The sequence below is a fragment of the Arachis duranensis genome, chromosome 5, assembly GCF_000817695.3.
Source record: "Arachis duranensis cultivar V14167 chromosome 5, aradu.V14167.gnm2.J7QH, whole genome shotgun sequence".
Lineage (NCBI taxonomy): Eukaryota > Viridiplantae > Streptophyta > Magnoliopsida > Fabales > Fabaceae > Arachis > Arachis duranensis.
Window position 1 is genome coordinate 101,510,971 of NC_029776.3, and position 21,253 is coordinate 101,532,223.

General features: G+C 33.0%; 4 protein-coding genes across 5 annotated transcripts; 2 read left to right on the forward strand and 2 right to left on the reverse strand.

Moving 5' to 3' along the window:
- The first annotated feature begins 387 nt into the window (after nt 1-387).
- On the forward strand, nt 388-2,365 carry LOC107491301 (uncharacterized). Its single transcript, XM_016112136.3, has 5 exons — nt 388-706; nt 777-880; nt 981-1,152; nt 1,303-1,425; nt 1,501-2,365. The coding sequence occupies exons 1-5, from the start codon at nt 521-523 to the stop codon at nt 2,155-2,157; spliced, it is 1,242 nt and encodes a 413-aa protein (XP_015967622.1). The 5' UTR covers nt 388-520; the 3' UTR covers nt 2,158-2,365.
- A 445-nt stretch (nt 2,366-2,810) lies between these two features.
- Nucleotides 2,811-4,732, reverse strand: LOC107491036 (homologous-pairing protein 2 homolog). 2 transcript variants are annotated; one of them, XM_016111812.3, is made up of 6 exons: nt 4,611-4,732; nt 4,399-4,424; nt 3,736-4,003; nt 3,523-3,593; nt 3,230-3,418; nt 2,811-3,145 (listed from the first exon to the last, which is right to left on the reverse strand). In XM_016111812.3, exons 1-6 carry the CDS (start codon nt 4,636-4,638, stop codon nt 3,047-3,049), a joined length of 681 nt encoding a protein of 226 aa, XP_015967298.1. In that variant the 5' UTR covers nt 4,639-4,732; the 3' UTR covers nt 2,811-3,046. The 2 variants fall into 2 exon arrangements, with proteins under 2 accessions (XP_015967298.1, XP_052118391.1); XM_052262431.1 differs by lacking the exon at nt 4,611-4,732 and having other exon boundaries at nt 4,336-4,417.
- A 1,096-nt stretch (nt 4,733-5,828) lies between these two features.
- Nucleotides 5,829-10,312, reverse strand: LOC107491300 (uncharacterized). The gene is made up of 5 exons (XM_016112135.3): nt 9,823-10,312; nt 8,657-8,750; nt 7,711-7,748; nt 7,481-7,616; nt 5,829-6,604 (listed from the first exon to the last, which is right to left on the reverse strand). Exons 1-5 carry the CDS (start codon nt 10,183-10,185, stop codon nt 6,192-6,194), a joined length of 1,044 nt encoding a protein of 347 aa, XP_015967621.1. The 5' UTR covers nt 10,186-10,312; the 3' UTR covers nt 5,829-6,191.
- Nucleotides 10,313-11,017: 705 nt separating this feature from the next.
- Nucleotides 11,018-15,672, forward strand: LOC107490928 (aluminum-activated malate transporter 4-like). Its single transcript, XM_016111727.3, has 6 exons — nt 11,018-11,481; nt 13,689-13,826; nt 14,095-14,358; nt 14,493-14,629; nt 14,779-14,925; nt 15,073-15,672. Exons 1-6 carry the CDS (start codon nt 11,169-11,171, stop codon nt 15,670-15,672), a joined length of 1,599 nt encoding a protein of 532 aa, XP_015967213.1. The 5' UTR covers nt 11,018-11,168.
- Nucleotides 15,673-21,253: the final 5,581 nt, after the last annotated feature.

The following is a 21,253-nucleotide window of genomic DNA, read 5'->3' on the forward strand; positions in this document are numbered from 1 at the left end:
GACAATAATAACATCAATTTTATGGTCTCTATAAGTTGGTGTTTAAATTTTATTTAATTTATCTTTTGTAATAAATTTTTATTTTTTAAAAATTATTTATTTTTATATCTTTTAAATTAAATATTAATTTTTAATTTTTTTAGTAAGTAAGTACCATTTTTTAGGTACAATAATAATAATAATAATAATAATAATAATAATAATAATAATAATAATATCGATGAGCATATTAAGAATATGATGAAAGCATTTAAGGTTTTACGGTTTTACACTTTTACCTCACCTCTAATAAATAAATAAGTAAAGTTATGCATGCAACACAAAATAAATATAAATAAATAAATAAATAATTGAATGACGAATTAGTTACTTGCCAACTGGTCCTCTGGTTCATTCTTAAACTAGCGTTTAAAAGATCCATTCTCTATAACTGGCATGAACGCCCTCAAGTTTGCGTGTTTCCAGAGGTTGGTGCCTGCCATAGTTGAAATTATTTACTCCGCTCCTCCTCTACTGTAAGATGGGTAAGAAGCTCGATGCTCTGCTTGGAAGAACTTTCAAGGCTGCAAAGTTCAGGCCTATCATAACGTTAGCCATTTCACGCATTGCTGTGCTCAAGAACCAGCGCCAGGTTCGCCTTAAACAAGCCCGTTGCGATGTCCTTCAACTCCTCCAACTCGACCACCATGAACGAGCTTTGCTTCGAGTAAGTTTACATGTATAATATTATTATTTGTTTTATAAAAGTCATACTTTGATCATTTTTCTTCTCATAGGTTGAGCATGTTATCAAGGAGCAAAATATGTTGGATGTGTACGACAAGATTGAAGGATATTGCAACCTTTTGATCGAAAGGATCCATCTCATTGAACAAGAGAGGTTAAATTTATTGCTCTACACTTCATAATTTGCAATTTTACTTGATGAATTCTTTTTTTTACTTATTAAATTCACGAGCTGTGTTTTGTTCTTTTTATAGGGAATGCCCTGAGGAACTGAAGGAGGCAGCATCCGGGTTACTCTATGCGGCTTCAAGGTGTGGAGATTTTCCAGAGATACAAGAGATTCGTGCAGTTTTGACATCTCGGTTTGGCAAAGAGTTTGCTTCACGGGCTATTGAGTTAAGGAACAATTGTGGAGTCCATCCTCAGGTACGTATCTTATATGATAATCAGTTATTTTAACAAGTCTCAGATTGTCATCTTCCCATTATTTTGTTATGGCTGTGCTAATAAATCGCACTAGTTTTTTGAGTAATTTTTCTTTTCTGTATTCATCATTTTTTATGTGGCTACTTATAGATGGTACAAAAGCTGTCAACAAGGATGCCAAGCTTGGAAAGCAGAATGAAGCAACTCAAAGAAATTGCTTCTGAGAACAATATTATTCTGCAACTTCAAGAATTTTCCTCTGTTTCGGTTGAGGTAAATATAAAATCAAAGGAAGCAAAATAGTTTTTTCTAGACAGCAAATAATGGTATCTGATGGGATATATGCAGGAGCAATTCAATGCGGAAAATCAAAACCAGAACAAGCATGGGATAGGGGAAGAGATTTTTCATAATTTCCCTAACAGAGGAAAAGATGAGGAGTTATCCGATTCATTTAAGGCAAGGAAAAAGTACAAGGATGTAGCTGATGCAGCACAAGCAGCTTTTGAGTCAGCAGCATTTGCAGCAGCTGCCGCAAGGGCAGCTGTGGAACTCTCCCGATCTGAACCCCATGATCCTGATGATCATAACACTTCAAGCCCCAAACCGAGAAAATTTTTTCATGGACATAAACCTCAACTGGAAGAGACAGAAATCTTTAATGAAACTATAGGAGATAACAAGAATATAAACAGGTTAGAGAAACCAAAAGACAGTTTAGGTTCCAATTCAATTGATGAGATTTTGAAGGTGTCAGTTGATGCAGAAATTGAGGCTGATACTTTAAATAAGGAAGTAGTTTTTGATGAAAGTGATGACGATACCAATAATAAAATGAACATAAATCAATATTCTATGCCGATATCTCCAAAATATACTAAGGGTAAGGCAGTTGGATCAGGCTCTCAGAAACATGAATCTAATAAAAAAGTGACAAGAACCAAGATGCAGAGTGGACCTCAGTTAGATTTGGAGAAGAGGCCAATTTCTGTGAGGACTAGATGAGTAGACAAGTACAGGTTGCTATTGAAAATGAATGTATGTTGCTTTCCATACTGCATTTTGGATGTGAGTTTTGCTAGTAGCTTATCCAAGCGTGTAATTATGGATTCAATATTTTTTATTTTTTTATTATCAAGATATTGTTTTGGATTTGCAGTGTTGTAACTTGTAAAATTAATTTATTTAGGTGGAATAAAAATGAATGAAATCATCTGCAGTTGTTGCAACAGTGTCATAGAAATAGGCACTCTGTGGACATTTGCATAAGAAACAGAATGATATTTGATAATACATATGATGGCAGAAAAAAAAAAAAAACAGATGATCTTAAGAGACTTCTAACTGAGGTTGCCATTCATAATTGATATTGTATGGGCTATGTCAAGTTGATATAGATTAAACTCATTGTTAACCATTATGGTATTTTCTAGCTTAGAATTGTTCAATTTAAATTTTAAACAGAATCTGTCATACATGGCAAAGCAATTGTAAGAATCTTAACATCGTGCTTAAGAGTTATTCTTGGAATCTGTAGATGTCAATAGTGATTCATCAGCAGAAATGATACTGAAATCAAGTAGGAAAATGCTTCATATTGATAATTTGATTATTTGATATGACCTTGAAACATGTACATTAGTGAATCATGCTATATTTCTGTCCAATGCAACTAATGTCAATGCCTAAAAAGATATAAACAATAACATTGCAGTGAGTCATGCTTGTAAATTCACTAGGGAACAAAGGCAACAACTAGGTCTGAATTGTAAAACAATTACATAGGGAATATAATTTTCAAACATGTTCAGGGAGGTCAGAACCCCAAGGAATATACACACCTAATTGTTGATTAGGAAGAGCAGACATCTGAGACTCCATCCCTATAAATATATCAGTAACCCCTTGGCCTTTTCTTTCCTTGTTGGATAAGGTCACTGTATGATTGCAAACTCACTCCAACATCTTCATCATATTCTATTCCAAGCTCCTCCTGCCAAGTACAAACATGCATCAGTATTAGAACAGAAATATAAAATAAAACAAAATCCGTGATCATGATGACGCAAAACGATACCCTTAATTCCTTGGGATCCTTAGGTGAATTCTCAGTAAGAGTGTCCCAGATATCCTTGAACATTCTTTTACGCTTTCTCCACTGACTTATTTTCTCTGATAACATGGTCTCCACAGCCATGCGTTCTTCAGGACTCACCAGGGTAACACCTCCGCGTAGCTTGGTCAACTTGTTCTCCATTTCTTGAACCTGAAGCAGAAGCCAGAGATGGAAACAATTTTAGTCAAAATCTGCACAATTGCGAATTCTTTTATCAACAATGAAATTCAGCACCAAACATGCACACTAGCTACCTCCATCCTCAGATCTGCTTCTCTACCACAGATCTGTTCCAGTGTTAAATTTGACTGCAACGATTTAATCTCTGCAGTTACAAGTTACATTCATAAATTTCAGGATTCAAAAGGAGCTTTTTTAAAATCTCAAATTGATGAAAACTATCAACAACAAGGTTTTTGATAACATTAATCAATGCGATGGTTTGATGATCACATAATTCAGTGTACCTGCTTCAACCTCATTAATAGTCTTTTTCTGTTCTTCAAGCTGCTTTTGCAGTTTGGCATTCTGTTCTTTCATCTGATTAAGCTCTTCACTGTTCAGAATGTTGAACTGATCCTGCCGGGCAAGGTATATCTTCTGCTTGCCATACTCCTTGAAAGAAATACGGCCACCATCAGCAAGATTGTCCAGTGCTTTCTGTATGGCTGCCTTCTTGAGGTTGAACTTTTGCAGAGCATCCGCCACATTTTGAGCATTTAAAGGCCTATTTTGCTGAGAAAACAAAGTGAAAAAAAAAAACCCAGAAAATAAACGAATTTTCCAAAGACCCAAATCAACATAAGTTAAATTATTCAGCTCAGAAAAATGTGCTGTTTTCAATTACTTTGGTGGCAAAGAAACTGAAAAGGCCATAAGCAAAATATGGAAACCTCAATGAATTTCACCAAAGACACTTATCAATATAAGCTAAAGTATATAGTTCATAACCGTATGCTAATTTTATTAACGCATAGAAACTAAACTGGCAAAAGAATAATAATAGAAATTGATTAAAAAGAAAGTGAGGACGATTCATGAACGCTACTGTTCGAAGAAGAAATTACTTGTGAAGAACAAGAGCAAACAACCATTTAGCATCAAAAGTATATGACTACAACATAGGTTACCTCATTCACGAAGTTCAACACGATCGCTGCGAATTAAACGAAAGCACAAATAAATAAATAAAATAGATGAAATGTTCAGTTCAGAAAAGGAAATCGCTAAAGCAAAAGCTGCTAACAGAAAGGGGAAAACAGAGAATAGAGAGCTTCAATCTGAATCTAACAATCAAAGAGAGCAAGGGTGGAGGAAGTGGCGGCGACGGTGATGGATTTACCTTCCGCGCTATCCGATTTTGGAGCCATTGTTTGGAGTATGAAAAATGGGCGGGAAAATTTACGGAACTCCCTTTTCTCCTGTTTCAGTGTCAAGTGAGGATTGCCTGGCAAGTATACTGGAGACTTGTGAAGATGGTAGTTTACGTCTTTACGACATCGTTTTACTTTTCTAGCTACAATTCACAACTTTTTTTAGCTTCGATAAAATTTTCAGTCGTCTATTTCTTTTTATTGTTTTAAATTTTTAATTTTCTTAATCTGGGAATCTTAGAAGTCAGATTTAGATCTTCTAAAGTTTAAATTTTTTACTTTACAGAATAAAATATGATCTTCTACTTTTGATTAGTTTCTTTTTCATATTTATTTTTAGTCTCACCTATAAAATAAATGGTAAGAGATCACACTTTATTCTCTAAAGTGAAATTCAAATTTTAGGAGATCCAAATCCTTAGAAGTTACACTCTTCCTTGTTTTCATTCTAATATGAAATTCCAAACCGAGTAACTATTTTGCATCTTAAATGATTTAATTTTTGATGAAATAATTATTTTAAAAAATAAAATAAAATCTTAATCCTCTAAAGATAATATCAATTTAATAAAATGCTCTGTTTTTATAAGTGTGAAATATTTCATACCTTTGATTCATTTCTTTATAAAATTACTTGAAAAATTATTTACGAGATAAATACTTGAAAAAAAATTATTTTCACAATAAAAATTACTAAAATAAATTCTCTAGGCAATAAATTTGGAAGATGAAAAAAAAAACAAATTTTTCCAAGCAAATTTTAAAAAATGCATCAAAATATGTAGCTATATTTGGTGCATTTTCTCAAATTGAAATTATCTTCAGATAAACAAAATGCCAATTTTTTTAAAAGTTACTTTATCCAAAATTAAAATTTTTAAAGGTCAAAATGGAAGTTTATTCTTCCAACTCACAGACACACTTTACAACTTTTACGGTTAAAATATACAAATAGATTTGGAAGTTCATTATACGACATTGTGATGCATCACAATAAAATATAATGAGATGCGTGGAAGGAAGCCAAGTGAGCTGTTGAAATTGATTTTATTGTTTGTTATTATTGTATATGAGTAGGAAAGGGCGCTGCACTTGAGCTTTAACCTTTAACACACCCAAAATGAAAGCAAGCCATAAATTTTTGGGTCTTATAGCAAAATGGGGGAGAGCTCCTTGCTCTGAGAAAATGGAGGTTCAAATAACTTTATTGGAAGATGCTAATCATTCTTATACAATTCACCTGGGTTCTAACCTCTACGAAACGTTTCAAGTTTTGAAGAAATTCTATCGACGAAAGGGATCAAAAAAGAGGTAGCAAAAGTTGTGTTTGCTCAGGTGAGCCAGCAAGTGAAGGCTTAGGACCATAAAGCTACATCTTATTGCTCCAATAAAGTTGCCTAAAATTTCAAGAGATTACAAATATCCACAAGAAGGAACTGACAAAAGTGCACTTGATTTGCATATTTTGTAATCAATAACACTTATAAAAATGTTCAAGTAAGACTCCTTCGGCTGAGAAGCTCTCCATGCAAGATAAACTGATTAAACACTTAAACTTTTTTGGGCTCCAAGCAAAGGAGATAAGCAATTGTCCCAACCACGGGTATATACCTAAGATAATTTACCAAGACAACCTTGTCTTCCTGAACATTCTGGAGGTTGTCTCCAAGTAACCATGGCTGGAAAATCATGTAAAGACATATGTCCCATATGAAGGCATAAGCCAACCTTTCTGATCCGAAGAAACCGATCAGGAATTCCCATCTATCTGCTATGCCACCGAAATTTGCATCTGTTCTGCCATATAGAGCCCACAATATAGACACAATACATGTAATCCCACCAATGAGTCCAACATATGAGGCACCATTGGTCATCAAGGAACCCAGTTCCGACCTTTTGCTTGGACCACTGACATCGTCAGCATTGTTCAATCGGATTGCCATATATGGGATCAAGAATGCTGCCATCATGAATACGTAAAGAAACTCAATTAATTGAACAAAAAGGAAAAATAACTTGGGAATAAAACATAGTTTAAAGTTTAAACAGAAACTTGCACATAGAGAAAAATTTTACATATACATCCGATTCTCCAATCACAAATTGACAACAGAAAAAAGTGTTTAACTAAACCACTCACTATCTCAAAGTTCATATAAATGCAAGTATCTAATTGGTCAACAGCATAAATCATTCTTTTAACACTGTCGGTACATTGTAATTAAATTCTTCAAACATATAGGGACCTCAATTGGCGGACAGCCACCCTTTTGTCTAGTCAAACCCCCAACATTACCAGCGCTGAGTTTTCCTAATCACTATGAACCAGAAAATTCTTATACCGCTTATGAATAGTGATGGCAAGAGTTGTAACTTCGGTAACCTTGTTAAACATTAGTGGAGAAGTGGTGGAAATAATACAGAAGTAATTAAAGACTCTGTTGGTTGGTGAACTGTCTTACCCAAAGAAATTGCGGATCAAATGCCACAGCTGGCATTTGACCGCTGACCAGTTGAGTAGGATTGCAGTTACACCTTTTAATAAGGTAAAAGAAAATTGAATTGAATTCTTGCATTTAATCCTGTCAGCCAATTATATGAAGAGCATTACTTTCTTAAGTATATGAAACAGGGACAACTGTGAAGCAATTTAACTATATTTCACTAGTTTGCTTCTACAGAGAGAATATACTTGTGGTGAGTATATGATCATAGAGAATATTGACACTGAGCGTGACCAGACTATTCATCACTCCTTTCTGTTCTGAATTTAGCAAATAATCAGAACAAGATAACAAAAATGCATGTCACGCAAAGAGAGTCGAATGGAACTTACTGTTTGTGAGGAACATTTGAAGGCCCCAGAGTACATCTAAAGAACCCTTGTATCTATCTCTCCTACAATCTGTGTACAGCACTGGGGCAAACATAAACGTCCAGGCAATCACAAAGTTGAACAGGCCTTCAGCCATCTGAAGCAAGAAAATTCTGAACATCATGGAGACTTTCAAATCAAATAATGTAAATTTGGATCCAATAATATGTACGTTGTTCAATAATACTTACGGGATGAAGAACTGGGGCCTCAATCAGATGAATGCCAACTACTCTGCCAGAATGTCGTGTGAACGAATCATTAAAGAGAAAGGATAAAAAAAAATGCATACACTATATGTTCCCAAACTTATTTTTAAATATCAGGCTGCAAGTTCCACATGTTGCCTTTGCCTTTGTATTAAATAACCTTACATATCAAGGAAATATGACAAGACCAATTAATATTATTGATCAAGTTGAACACAGAAACTGCAATTAGGGGAAAGATACCAGTATGATTTTATTTGGTTTAGTAAACTTACCAGAACACAAACCTCAACGAAGTATAAGGTCACTCATGCATGGACCTATAAACAGAATAATATACTATACAATATTTCTTGTAGAAAATTTTACAGGAGCATATATATTAATAAGCCTGTTGTGTAGTGGCATGGCAACAGGAATGACCATATAAAGGAACGGAGAAAAGGATTCAGAGAATAAATCTTATCAAAACCAACTGAGGCTACATTGTAGCACAAAGCTGCTGTAATCCAAATATCCACAATATAAACAAAGTAAAAAAGGATCCATTTCAATAATCAGCAATGGAACTATAAAAATTGTGAAAGTATTTCTGGTGATTATGTCAAAGTTCCAAAGTTAGATTTTTGTGTTTTGTTGGGGAACCTCATATCTATGACCGCTATTGGCCTTGGTGGCTACCTCTGTTTTTTATCATTACAAGTGTCATTGATACAACAGTGCTTTTGATCATTATAACTATCAATGCTACAACGTAACTGTGAAATAAAAAATAAAATAAATAAAAAAACCCGGAATATTAGTTATCATCATCTGACAATGCAATTCTTGAGTCTAGAAGCTGCAAGAAGATTCATCAAGAAAGAACAAGCTACAACTCATTCATCATTTATGAGTGTAATCGGCAGCAGGTATTAAGTCAACATACCAAAGTTCATAAAAGGCAGGATGAAAAAGAAATTGAGCGAAAGACCCACAAGACTGTTAACTGTTTCAGAACTGATTGCCCATACAGGATCTCCCTGTTGCAATGCATGTCAAATTTTAGATTTGCAAGTCAAATCAATCTCACCAATATAAAATTTTCAGGAACAATAATCACGCATAATACAACAGGTTAAATCATTTACTTTCCCACCAGAGCAGAGTAAGCATCCTGGGATGATATAAGCAACTTTTTGATACAATCATACCGATAGACATGGAAAGCCATCAAACAAAGAAATCCAACTGGATTTCAGCTCCAAAATTATACATCAAAAGTTTCAGATGGAAATCCCATAATAGAGAAATCCAAAGCTTTCTTTCCTTTCCACTTCTTTTCTCTAATTCCATAATAATTTTAACCTGTTGCTTAAAAATATTTTAATTAATATATGCAACCCCATCTAGTGACAAAATATTTTTGTAGTTATTATTATGATTAAGTATTAATCATCAGAGATCTTTGCCCAAAAGGTCAGCATTCTTTCCCTCTATATTGAACCAAACATATATACCATATAACATCATTGAACATCCAGATCATTGAACATCCAGCAGAGCCTACAATGTTACAATTGTGACTAGAATGTGCAAAACACATTTGATGTAATAAGCTTTAAAGTGTTCACTCACCAACTAACAGAACATTCATGCCAAGCATCATAATTTCGTAAAGTCTGAAAATGAATTTCAAAAATATATTTTCAAAAGTTGACTCTTCCATAATAACATCAATTATCTCTCTATTGATTATACACTTATTCCGTACAAGTCATTTACTCTATCTTTATCAAATGCTCTTCGAATACTACTATCATTAATCTAAAGATACAATTTTGTAAATTAGCTTTTGTTTTACTTTTCCTATTCCATGGTTCCCTACTAATCCTAAAGGAGAATGCATCCAAGTTAGCAGTGAACCAAAAATTCCAAAAAAAAATGTCATCATGTCAAAACGGAAATATAATGATAAATAATTTAAAAGCAGTGACAATTTAAAACAGGTAATAAGTTCAAGGAAACATGGCAAAGAGCCATTTTAGTCTCTAAATTTTTTCACTTAATTGATACCGGAAGATAAATGCGGAAAAAATCAAAAGGTGTACACACAGGGGCATAAGGAAGCAAGAAGAGCCACAAAATGTAGACGGCCTCTGCAACCCACAATGCTATTTGAAATATTCTCCTGAAATTACCATCGCTACCTGCCTCCGGCGAGGCTTCGGCTAACTCAACCGGTTTTCGGCGACCCGCGAAGCACAAAACGGTCCTCGAATTGGTGCTTCTCGCTTTGGGGACAGGTGGTTTTGCGGAGAAAGAGTTGAGGAGCGGTTTTGATTTGGGAGATTGGGGAAGAGAGAGTGAAGGTTTTAGGAGCAATTGTTTCGATGCAAGGAAGGAGCACAGAAGTGGTGGAGACGACGTCGTTGTGGTCATCGTTGTCATAGTTTGAGAGTAAGTAAGGTTGGGCATCGAGTGGCTTAACTGAGTAAATTCCCGCTTCAGACTTCAACTACTTCACCAACGAACGGTTCACCCAAAGTAGCGTGGATGTGGTTGTTACCCTGATTTCGAGTGATCCACAACAGAGTCTAACCTTACCAAGGGTCTTTTGTAAATTTTTGAAGTAATTTTTTTTTAATTTTGACTTATGAAAAATAGTAGTATTAATGTTTGGTGTAATTTTTAAAATTAAATTATAATTTTTTAAAAAGTTATTTAGGAGTTTATAGAAAAGTTAAAAAAAATGAATTCTCTTATAATACTTCTATTTTTTCATCACATTTCTATAAAATAAGTATTTTTAGAGTTAAAAATTCAAATATAAAATAACTTATTTATAAGTTAATTTTAACAGAATCATTTATTGTTTAAGTTATTTTATCAAAAAAAGTTTAATTAAGTTGGTTATTCAAATTGGACAAGTCATTCTTTAGAGATGATTTTATTTTAATGTGTTTAAGATTTCATTTTTATTGCAAATTCATATTTTAACATTTAATACATAATAACGGTTACTTGTTGTTATGTTTATATATCTTACTTTTAAAAAATAAATTATCAAAAAAATTAAACTAAAAACAGTATATACTTCATGTTAATTAGATTAAGATAAAATTCAGCAATTAATTTCTTAAGAGAAAAAAAAAACAGAAAAGAGTAAAATTCTTAAAATAAAGAGCTTAACAAACAAGCCTCAATATGTTTTTTACTCTACATTTCTCAATCGCTCCTTTTATCTTCTTTGGCGCATTTTCTTCTCCTTCACAATTTTTTTCTTTCCTTTTTCCTTGTTATCATTCACTCTTCCCCCTATTGAATAAAAGAGAAAAACAAAGCACTCAAGCGGAGAAAAGTAACCCATCATAATCACCTCCCCTAAACATTTTCTTCATGTAATTATGTTGGACACAAAAATGGCATAAGAGTCCTTGTGGTTATTAGAATCCATTCAAATGGATGCGAGGGTTGGAACCAGCAAGGAGAGTCTTCTCCCGCAGAGAAACTACACTGATTTTAATGGCAACAATAATGATGATGATGAAATACGATGTGCACGAATGCAAAGGATAAAAAATGGGTTTCGTGAATTTTGGTTGCACCTTCACCCGATGGATCGTTCAGGCTTTAGAAAACTGATGTTTGCAATCAAATCAGGGCTCTCCTTGGCCCTCGTTTCGCTCTTTATATATGTTGAACAGGAACAACTCAACAAGTATTCAATCTGGGCCATCCTCACTGTTATTGTGGTCTTTGAATTTAGCGTAGGTATTATTTTGAATTTTTCTTTCTTTTTTTATTTTCCTTCACCCAAGTTTGAAAGCATATTCATTGACATGCAAACACCTTCTTCCTTAATTGATTTTGTCACGTAGTTAGAGAATCATTGTTCATTGACAGCGAATTTTTATTATGGAAAAAGCACTAGGGAAATTTAATACGTGGTTCATATTTATTAAAATTGTTACAAAAAATAAAATGCTTTATATATTTAGTAATAAGAATTCAATAATAGTTGCATTTATTTTTTACTAGTATACCAATAGACACAATATGTCTATTGATCTATTTTTCATATATTAAATACGTGCTAAAAATTAATAAATATAGAATTAGTTAAGATGACAAATTGTTTATAACTTAGCTAAAAAGTCTTGAATTTAAGTCATGAAAAATAATAAAATAAATATTTTTTATGAATTATATATAATTAAAGATATTTTAAGAAAGAAATTTAGACACCAAACTATTATAATATCCCCTTTATATAATAGAAATAGATAGAAAATAAATAATGATAAGGATGATTACTTGGTAGGAATTACTTGGTGACAGGGATCATTCATCTAGGGATGGAAAGGAAAGAATGAGGTGAAAGATTCTGTTCGTTCATGATAAAGTGCTAATCCATATAGATACAACAAGGTGGGTTAATGTGATAAACAAGAAGAGGGCAAATCTATAAATTTTCGAATTGAATGTTGAACCAAGGCCCACTTTGTTGCAATTCTAGGTTTCTTATGAGAGAAAGAAGACTAAAGCGAGTCAATTAACGAAGGCAGCATACCAAAAGTAGACAATGTAGCCAATGAACATCTAGCTAATAGAAAAGACTATTATCAATAATAGATATATCACCAATGACAAAGATAGAGATCTCAATCTCTACAAGGCTCTGTTGTCAAAGCATCTTAGTTTCTAGAGAATCCTAAAACTTGAACAATGATACTAATTAGGTTGTTATTGAATCTGAGTTTAATCATGAAAGGATGGGTTCATTTCTGCCTTTTCCAAGAAATATCTTGGAATGTCAGAGGAGCAATTAGCAAAGTTTCTTGTGTTCATATTGAATAGTTGGTAAAGAATAGTTTCCAATTTTAAGTCATTTACAATATTTATACGTCATGCTCCTAGGCAATGTATAACGTGCTTAGTGCGTATTAGGACCCAAAAGTGGGGTTGCATTACGGTTAATGCTTTCTTTCTATATAGAATTAAGTAAGAGCTTCAAAGTGATACTAGTATTCTCTTTTAAGAAAAAATTTTCTGGTTCCAAAAGTTTAAACAAAATTCTTCAACATGAACCTTAGGAATAGTTTTAAAGAGTAACAAAGTTCATAGTTTGTTATTGGGAGATGGGAGATAGATTACAAAGCAACAAAATATAACTGTAGATGTAAAGAGATTCTTTTAAAAGCTCTTTTGTGGTGTGGAGGGTGGTAATTTGGATGTTACGAAGGAGCAACACTTGCCCCAACTTCCAAAATAGACATGTAATGATCTTATCATAGTAGTATTCAAGGAGGATGTTTAAAGGGTGGTTATAGATATTGGCTCTTTGAAATCTTTGAGGCCAGATGGTTTTTATACATTCTTCAAGGAATCTTTCCTCCTTCTAATCAAACTTATTTAAGGAGTGGTTCCATTATATTGCCATCATGTAAGAACATCTTATCCTCTTCTTTGTATGTGTGTGGTGCATTTCATTTGATAGAGTCTTCAAAAAAGAAATTATTTTTACACAAGATGCGGCTTCTTCGGACGTGTATGGTTGCAATGGAATTTTCTTCTTCTGGAAAGCTAGCGAAGAATCTCCCATGTATGACATCTTGAACTATTTGAAAGCATCCAAAATATATTACTACAATAGAGTTGTTAACCTCAACAAGATTGATGACCCAAATATATCAGTGTCAATCCTACAAGATGATTGAGGTCCAAAGACTATGTGCTCGCTCTTTGTTTTTGTTTTTGTTAGCTTTTTCTTTTGTTCTTAGATTTTCACACAAAATATAAATGTTATATAATATTAAAAGTAGTATATTTTTTATCTATGTTACTTGATGGAAATGATCATATATGTACACTTTAGGAATCTATGTTATTTTTTCACTTTTTGCTCATATAGTTGATGAAGAATTTTCACCTTTTATATAACTGATTTATTTATTTCATGTTTTGGTAATTCGAGCTAGGTGCAACCCTTAGTAAAGGGTTAAATCGCACTTTGGGAACAACTTTAGCAGGAGGACTTGCTTTGGTTATTGGAGAGTTATCCATGTTAGCTGGAAAGTTTCGGGAGATTGCTATTGTATCTAGTATATTTATTGCAGGTTGAAATCTTCTTTTCCATTTGATCTTTCATTTTATTGGCAATAATTCATTCACTATTTTACAAGTGTTTCAATGAGATGTATGTACATATTGATTGCTAACAATAATTGTACTTTTTCAAGTGAAGTTATATTATTAGCTCATTAAATGATTAATTATCCATAACTCTGTGTACCGAATAAGTATAAGACATCTTGTAAAATAATCTAAATATTTATTTTAAGAAAGAAAATTAAGGATTGGTGATTTTGTTTTTCTTGTGTGCAGGGTTTTTAGCAAGTTATGTGAAGCAACACCCAAACATGAAGCCATATGAATATGGATTTCGTGTGTTCATGTTGACATTTTGTATTGTATTAGTGGCAGATAGTAAAGATTTTTTAACGACATTTTATTATAGGCTTATTCTTATAGCTGTTGGAGCTGGCACAGCTTTATTAGTAAATATCTTTATATATCCAATTTGGTCAGGAGAGGATTTACATGACTTAGTGGTAAAAAATTTTAACGGAGTTGCAGCATCTTTAGAAGGTGTAGTCAAATTTTCTTTTCACACTTCTTCTCCAAATTTATCCTTATTTATATTTCTTACTTCAAATTCTTGTATTCGATTTGGCATTGTTATTTCCAGTCTTAGCTAGTTATTTCGTTGTAACTTTGTCTAGGTTGTGTTAATGGTTACCTTCAATGTGTTGAATATCAAAGGGTCCCTTCAAAAATTCTTATTTATCAAGCATCGGATGATCCACTTTACAGAGGTTATAGAGCAGCAGTACAATCATCAAATCAGGAGGAAACACTGGTATTGCATTAGATATAACTATTTTGATGCCCATAGCTCTCTACCTGACAATTTAACCTTTTAGAAAATATAATTTCATAATATGAATTTGAAAGTTCTATAAGTGAAATCTTTAACTCTTGCTATCTTCTTTTTCTATAATTATGCAGTTAGATTTTGCATTATGGGAGCCACCTCATGGTCCATATTACAAGTTTAACTATCCTTGGAGAAGTTATGTTAATGTGAGTGGAGCCCTGAGGCATTGTGCTTTCATGGTCATGGCAATGCATGGATGTATCCTTTCAGAGATACAGGTGAATTAAGAAAAATAAAATATTATATTCAAATATTATTATTCCATACTGTTTAACTATTCCTTGACTTTGGATTCATTATTGTATGATATTTTATTTGTAACTATGTTCATGATTTATAGCTCATAACTTGTTTTTGTAATATAGGCCCCTGCTGAAAAGAGGATGGTGTTCAGTAATGAACTTCAAAAGGTTGGTAATGAAGGAGCCAAAGTATTGCGTCAACTTGGAAGTAAAGTTCAAAAAATGGAAAAGCTAAGCAATGCAGACATACTCTTTGATGTACATGAAGCTGCTATCCAACTACAAACGAAGATTGACCAACAATCATTTCTTTTAGTCAACTATGATAGCTGGAAAATAACAAGAAAGAATAATAAAGAAAATGAAACTCTTGATAATTCAATAGATATGAAAGTCTATGAAAATAAGGAATATTTGATCAATTTGATTAATAATGAAAATGGAGATGATAATTCAAATAGTAACATTGAACCCTCATTAGTGCGAGACTCATCAAGCGTTTCACAAAGTACAACATCACTAAATAGATACTGGTCTCGGCCACATCTAACACTTCAAGGAGAAATTAGTGAGCCTGAACTCAAAGTACATGAAAGTGCCAGTTCCTTGTCATTAGCAACATTTGCTTCACTTTTAATAGAATTTGTTGCAAGGCTTCAAAATCTTGTAGATGAATTCCAAGATCTTAGTGAGAAGGCAGAGTTCAAAAACCAAACTTTATAGATAATGTGTGTGGTTATATAAAATTGTAGATATATCTCATTGTGTTTGTATCATGGGATAAAACTACTGTATATATTCAATTTGTAAATTGTAAAACTCATATTAGTGGATAAAAGAATATATTTCTTTCGTTTCTCTCATCTATATTTATCTGTTTATATCAATTTATATTATACAAAAATTCATACCCATACTTTTTTACATATAAGAGAATATCATGTTAGCATAATATAATACTATAACCTCAGTCTTTTAATTGAATATCCAATGCCTCATTAGCTTTTAAGAATTAGAGAGGATACACCACTAGCAATATTTCTATAGTGATATACCTTGTACAAAAAATCATAAATTTTGAATTTTTTTAAATTATATATGCACGTAAAAAAATCTATGAAGCTATTCTAGTTATATATCATTTAACTTGCACCTACAAAAACTCACAAATCATGGTATATAGACTCCAATAACTTTATTCTTTGATAGAAGATGTCCTTTTGACTCATCCTTTAAATGTAAAGGAATGTTATCTTCACTATTTTTGTATAACTTTTCTTGAGCACTTTTTAGTCATAGCAATAAATTATCTGATTGAAAAAATTGAAGAAAATATAAATGATTTGTCTTTTATACTATAAAAAAGTGTACACAGAAAAGAATGCAAACGATATTTCTCTTAAATTTAAAGTACTATTTAAAAAATCCTTAAATTCACACATCAAATGAGAAATCTATAACAATGATGGTAGAGGTGATCATGTTTCGATTTCTAATCACAGATCCACAGTATTTAATTTATTCATATCTGATATGCAATTTGCGGATATTATCTAACAGGATCATTGGATTGGATCTAATCCACAGTCAAATAGGATCGAAGCACGAACTTTACATTTTTATTCGGAGATCCAAAATTAAATTAAAAATTATAAATAAAAATATATAATCTCTTTTTAATATTCATTCACTCAAAATCCTAATCCACATTCCCTATTCTCATCTCTACATTAGCTCTTCCATCTTATTGTTTAACCTTGCCACCACATTAGAGGTTGTCGACTCGCCTCACCTCCTTACTCTCCTCTGTGTCACCAGACTGTCCAGTCCTCTCTTCCTCGGTCCATCTGCTCCTCTTTCCTAATTCTTTACCGCTCGCCTTATCACCGATGTTCCTTGCTCTAATCTTATCCTCCTCATCTCTATTCATTGCCATTGTTCAAGTGTTTGTTAAGGTTCGTCGTCACCATTCTGCTTCAAGTTTCTACTTCTTTTGGCTTTTACTTCGGCGTCTTCTTCTGGCTTCTGCTTCTGTTTCTATTAAATTCTATGTTTTGGGTTCTGCTCCTATTTCTTTTAAGTTCTAGGTTTAGGATTCTAGTTTGATTTTCTATTTTAAATATGGATTCTATCAACTATTAAATTTAGATATACTACTATTAGAAAATTTTGGTTCTATGATGCGTGAGCATCTTTCTCTTATTTTCTGTCTATTTTAAATTATAATTTATTGAGTTTAAGTATATTTTAATATTAAAATCCTCCTTGAATACTACTTTGAGTTGTTTTAATATTTTAATTATTTTAGGTGAAGTTCGGATTAGTTTGGTAGAGTTTTGCGCAAGAAAGAGAAGAATTAGAGCTGTCTACTACGGCGCTAAATACTAAGATGGCATTTAGTGATAGCAACTCAACAACGCAAGAGGAGTTTCTGCCCTCAAGGGCGCTAAACGTCAAACCTGGCGTTTAGCGCTAGACAATCCGGATCACAACCTCATCAAAGGAGCATCTTTAGTTGGATATAACTTTTAATTACTCCATTTTATTTTATTTTAATTAATTTATAAACAAAATCTCTTAGGTTTAGAATTTATTATTTTATTTTAGTTTCAAATTAAATTAGATTAGATATAAAAGGAAAAAGATTCACCCTTCGAAAGATCTTCTGACTTCAGCATTTTCACAATTTTTGAATCCTAGTTTTCTCTCTGAAACTTGAGTCATTAAACCTCCTTGGTTAAAGTTAGGAGCTCTGTTTATTTATATCGATTGAGACTATTCTTATTCTATATGCGTTCTTGTGATTTTTGGAAGAGATATCTCACTTGAACAACAGCTTGAAAGTAAATTCCTCTTAAATCGTTAATTACTTGAACTAATCGGGATACATGACATATAATCCTCTTAGCTTTGGGTAGTTAGGATTTTGTGGTCATAAACTAGAATTGAACTTAACCCTCTAATCGAAACTAAGTGACCAAGACATTGGCGGTTAACTAGGTTAGAGGAGACTAAATCACTAATACATTAGGGTTTAGTCACTGATAGTTTGTCATGAAATGAATCTTGCATGATTAAAATAGTTGGTAAAAAAACTTAATCCGAAAAAGTAAACATCTTCGATACTTTAACTGCTTTCTCTCGTATATCTCATGCCACTCTCACTGTTTGCATTTTCTACTCTTTGAACTACTATTTAATGCTTTTTGAACCCTTAAAATATCACTTTCTGTTTACTTGACTAAGAAATCATTCGACCATTGTTGCTCAATCTATCAATCCTCTTGGGATCAACCATCACTCACCTGAGGTATTACTTGGCATGACTCGGTGCACTTACTAGTTAGTTTGTGGATCTAGAAATTCTGCACCAAATTTTTGGCGCTGTTGCCAGAGATTGACTGTGATTAATAACTGACCGTTGTCTGATTACTTATATTAGGTGTTTTTCTTTAGTTTTATTTGTCTACATTTCTTTTAATCTTCGAATTAGGTTCAGTTTGTTTTTCATTAATTTCAAAAATTAAGTTTGGTGTCCCCGTAGAAATTTTTCTTTTTAAATTTTTCGAAAGTGTTGGTTTACTTTTTCTTATTTATTTTCAAAATTTTTAGATTAATTGCTTGTGTTATTTTATTTTATTTCTTTTACACAAGATACCTTACTAGGAATTCTCCGCACTTTGACATAGGGATTTTCATTTTTTTTGTCTATTTGTGAGCAGAAACAGAAGTAAAGAACCCCTTTTTGACTTTGACCCTGAGATTGGGAGGACTGCAAGAAGACGTTTACAACAGGCTGGAGCTTACAGAGCTACTGAAAGTCTCAGGGATAACTCTCAGGAAGAAGTTGAAGAGTTCACCATGAAGGGTAACCCTAACAACAATGCAATCAATGCCAATGTTATTAATCTAAATGCAAATGGGCAACCTAGGAGGACTCTTGGCTCTTATACTGCTCCTAACCTAGATTTCTATGGGAATAGCATTGTTGTGCCCCCTGTTGCTGCAAACAACTTTGAGCTGAAGTCTCAGTTGATCTTTCTAGTACAGCAAAACTGCCAGTTTCACGGTCTTCTACAGGAAGATCCCAACCTGTTCATATCTAATTTCTTGCAGATCTGTGATACTGTAAAGACAAATGTGGTGAATCCCGATGTCTACAAGCTACTTCTCTTTCCATTTGCTGTGAGGGATAGAGCAAAGCAGTGTCTTGATTCTCAACCCAATGAGAGCTTGGACACTTGAAACAAGGTGGTCAATACGTTTCTGACCAAGTTCTTTCCTCCTCAGAAGTTGATTAAGTTGAGGACGGATGTTCAGACCTTCAGGAAGAGAGAGGGAGAGTCTCTCTATGAAGTTTGGAAAAGGTACAAGCAGATGCTCAAGAAGTGTCCTCTTGTGATGTTCTCAGACTAGATCCAAGTGCAGATATTCTATGATGAAGTCTCTGAGACGGGAAAAATGTCTTCTGATAATTTTGCAGGAGGGTCACTCCACATGAAGAAGACCCCTAATGAGGCCATGGAGTTAATTGAAATGGTTGTTAACAACCAATATTTATACTCTTCTGAGAGAACCTCTGTGAAGAAGGGAGTCATGGAGTTAGATACACTGGATGCTATTCTTGCCTAGAATAAGGCTATGTCTCAGCAAATCAGTGCAATTACATAACACTTGAGTGGAATGCAAGTCTCAACTGTCAGTACTCAGGACACTTCCCATGACAAGAGTGGTAGTCTCCCTCAAGGTGAGACTTATGACTGTCTCCCAATAATAATCCCTATGCTAAGACATCTAATCAGGGATGGAAGAATCACCCTAATTTTGGGTGGAGAGACCAATCTCAAAGGCAACCAAACTTCAATAATTCTTAGGGCATTTTAATCCTAACAACTATCAATTTCAAGTCTCTCAACCACAACAGATGTTCACCCAGTCTCAGAGTACTCTTGACTTAGCCTCTATAGTTGCTGAACTCTCCAAAAGCACTCACAGTTTTATGCAGGAGGCTAGAGCTTCACTTTGGAATCTAGACGTACAAGTAGGTCAGTTGAGTAAACAAATATTTGAGAGATCTCCTAACATTCTTCCTAGTGACACAGTACCTAATCCAAGAGAAGAGTGCAAAGTTGTCACAGTAGCAATTGAACTAAAGACGGTGGAGGAAGTACAAATTATTAAGGGATTAGAGAAACTAAAAGAGAAGAAAGAAGAATAGGAGTTGCTGTTGAGAGGGAGGTTCCGAAGAGAGAGATAAGAGGAAGGATAGAATAAAGCAAATAGGAGGAAAGAACGAAAAGATACTAAGATGGGACGGGAGTTGGGAGAGTTATTTTTGTTTTTTAATATTATTTTTATTAATTTTAAAGGTAAGTTGGTCAAGAAAATAAAAGTAAAATAAAAAATAATTTTATAACGTTTTATAACATTGAAGATGATTTTAATAAAAAAAAATCAAAAACAATTTTAATTTTCAACAAAGACGTTCAAAGAAGAAAAAAGTACTTAACCGTGACATTCTTCAATCGGAAGATATGAAAGCTTTTGCTGATTGTTTTAATCTGAGGAAAGGCTTGTAAACAAAGGAATGCATATTGCTACAATATAACAAGAGACATAAACATAAACAATATATATATTCAATTCAGGTAATTTGAGCCTACTTTTTTCACGTGAACTTATGAATATCTAAAATCCCAACAATTATTCAATAATCAGAAAATTTTAGATTCAGGTTATTCAAAAATTATTCATCAGTAAATAGATACATAATACAGAATTATATCGAAAAGATAAACAAAACATCAAAATCACTTCTGCAAGCCTCTAAATTTCCGAGTAATGGTGGTCACAACTCACAAGTATTGGAGGATATTATTCTGCATAGTTACATCAATATATATTATGAAACGTAGTTTGTGTGTTCATTAATTGCAAGTGCTTAAGCACAATTCAACTCAGCTGATTCTTGGTCTAGAAAGAAAGTTATGACGCTTATTTAGGACTTTGCTAGTGAATTTCAAGGGATCATGTCTCTTATTGTTAAAGCTTTTGTGAGCCACTTTGACTACTTCATGGGTGCCTTCCCCTTTGATGTTCTTTCATTTGAATTGGTCTATGAATAATGTGGTGTTGGTCAAACATGTTGTATTAAAATGATTTATGTTTGGCCATTTTATATCAAAATAGATTATAGTAAAATAAATATGGTTTAGATTATATTATTCAAAATTATTTTTAGATGAAAAATTATTAAAAAAAATTATCAATTTAAATAATTTTTTATATTTTCTTATCATTTTAA

Coding starts and splice junctions, on each gene's coding strand:
- LOC107490928 (XM_016111727.3), top strand. CDS start 11,169: ATGGATGCGAGGGTTGGAACCAGCAAGGAGAGTCTTCTCCCGCAGAGA. Junction 11,482..13,688: donor GGTCTTTGAATTTAGCGTAG/GTATTATTTTGA, acceptor AATTCGAGCTAG/GTGCAACCCTTAGTAAAGGG. Junction 14,630..14,778: donor CAAATCAGGAGGAAACACTG/GTATTGCATTAG, acceptor ATAATTATGCAG/TTAGATTTTGCATTATGGGA.
- LOC107491036 (XM_016111812.3), bottom strand. CDS start 4,638: ATGGCTCCAAAATCGGATAGCGCGGAAG. Junction 4,004..4,398: donor TGTTGAACTTCGTGAATGAG/GTAACCTATGTT, acceptor TTGTTTTCTCAG/CAAAATAGGCCTTTAAATGC. Junction 3,594..3,735: donor TATTAATGAGGTTGAAGCAG/GTACACTGAATT, acceptor TTGTAACTGCAG/AGATTAAATCGTTGCAGTCA.
- LOC107491301 (XM_016112136.3), top strand. CDS start 521: ATGGGTAAGAAGCTCGATGCTCTGCTTGGAAGAACTTTCAAGGCTGCA. Junction 707..776: donor ATGAACGAGCTTTGCTTCGA/GTAAGTTTACAT, acceptor TTCTTCTCATAG/GTTGAGCATGTTATCAAGGA. Junction 881..980: donor CATCTCATTGAACAAGAGAG/GTTAAATTTATT, acceptor TTCTTTTTATAG/GGAATGCCCTGAGGAACTGA.
- LOC107491300 (XM_016112135.3), bottom strand. CDS start 10,185: ATGCCCAACCTTACTTACTCTCAAACTATGACAACGATGACCACAACG. Junction 8,751..9,822: donor TCTTGCTTCCTTATGCCCCT/GTGTGTACACCT, acceptor GCATTGCAACAG/GGAGATCCTGTATGGGCAAT. Junction 6,605..7,480: donor TCAAATGTTCCTCACAAACA/GTAAGTTCCATT, acceptor TCATGATGGCAG/CATTCTTGATCCCATATATG.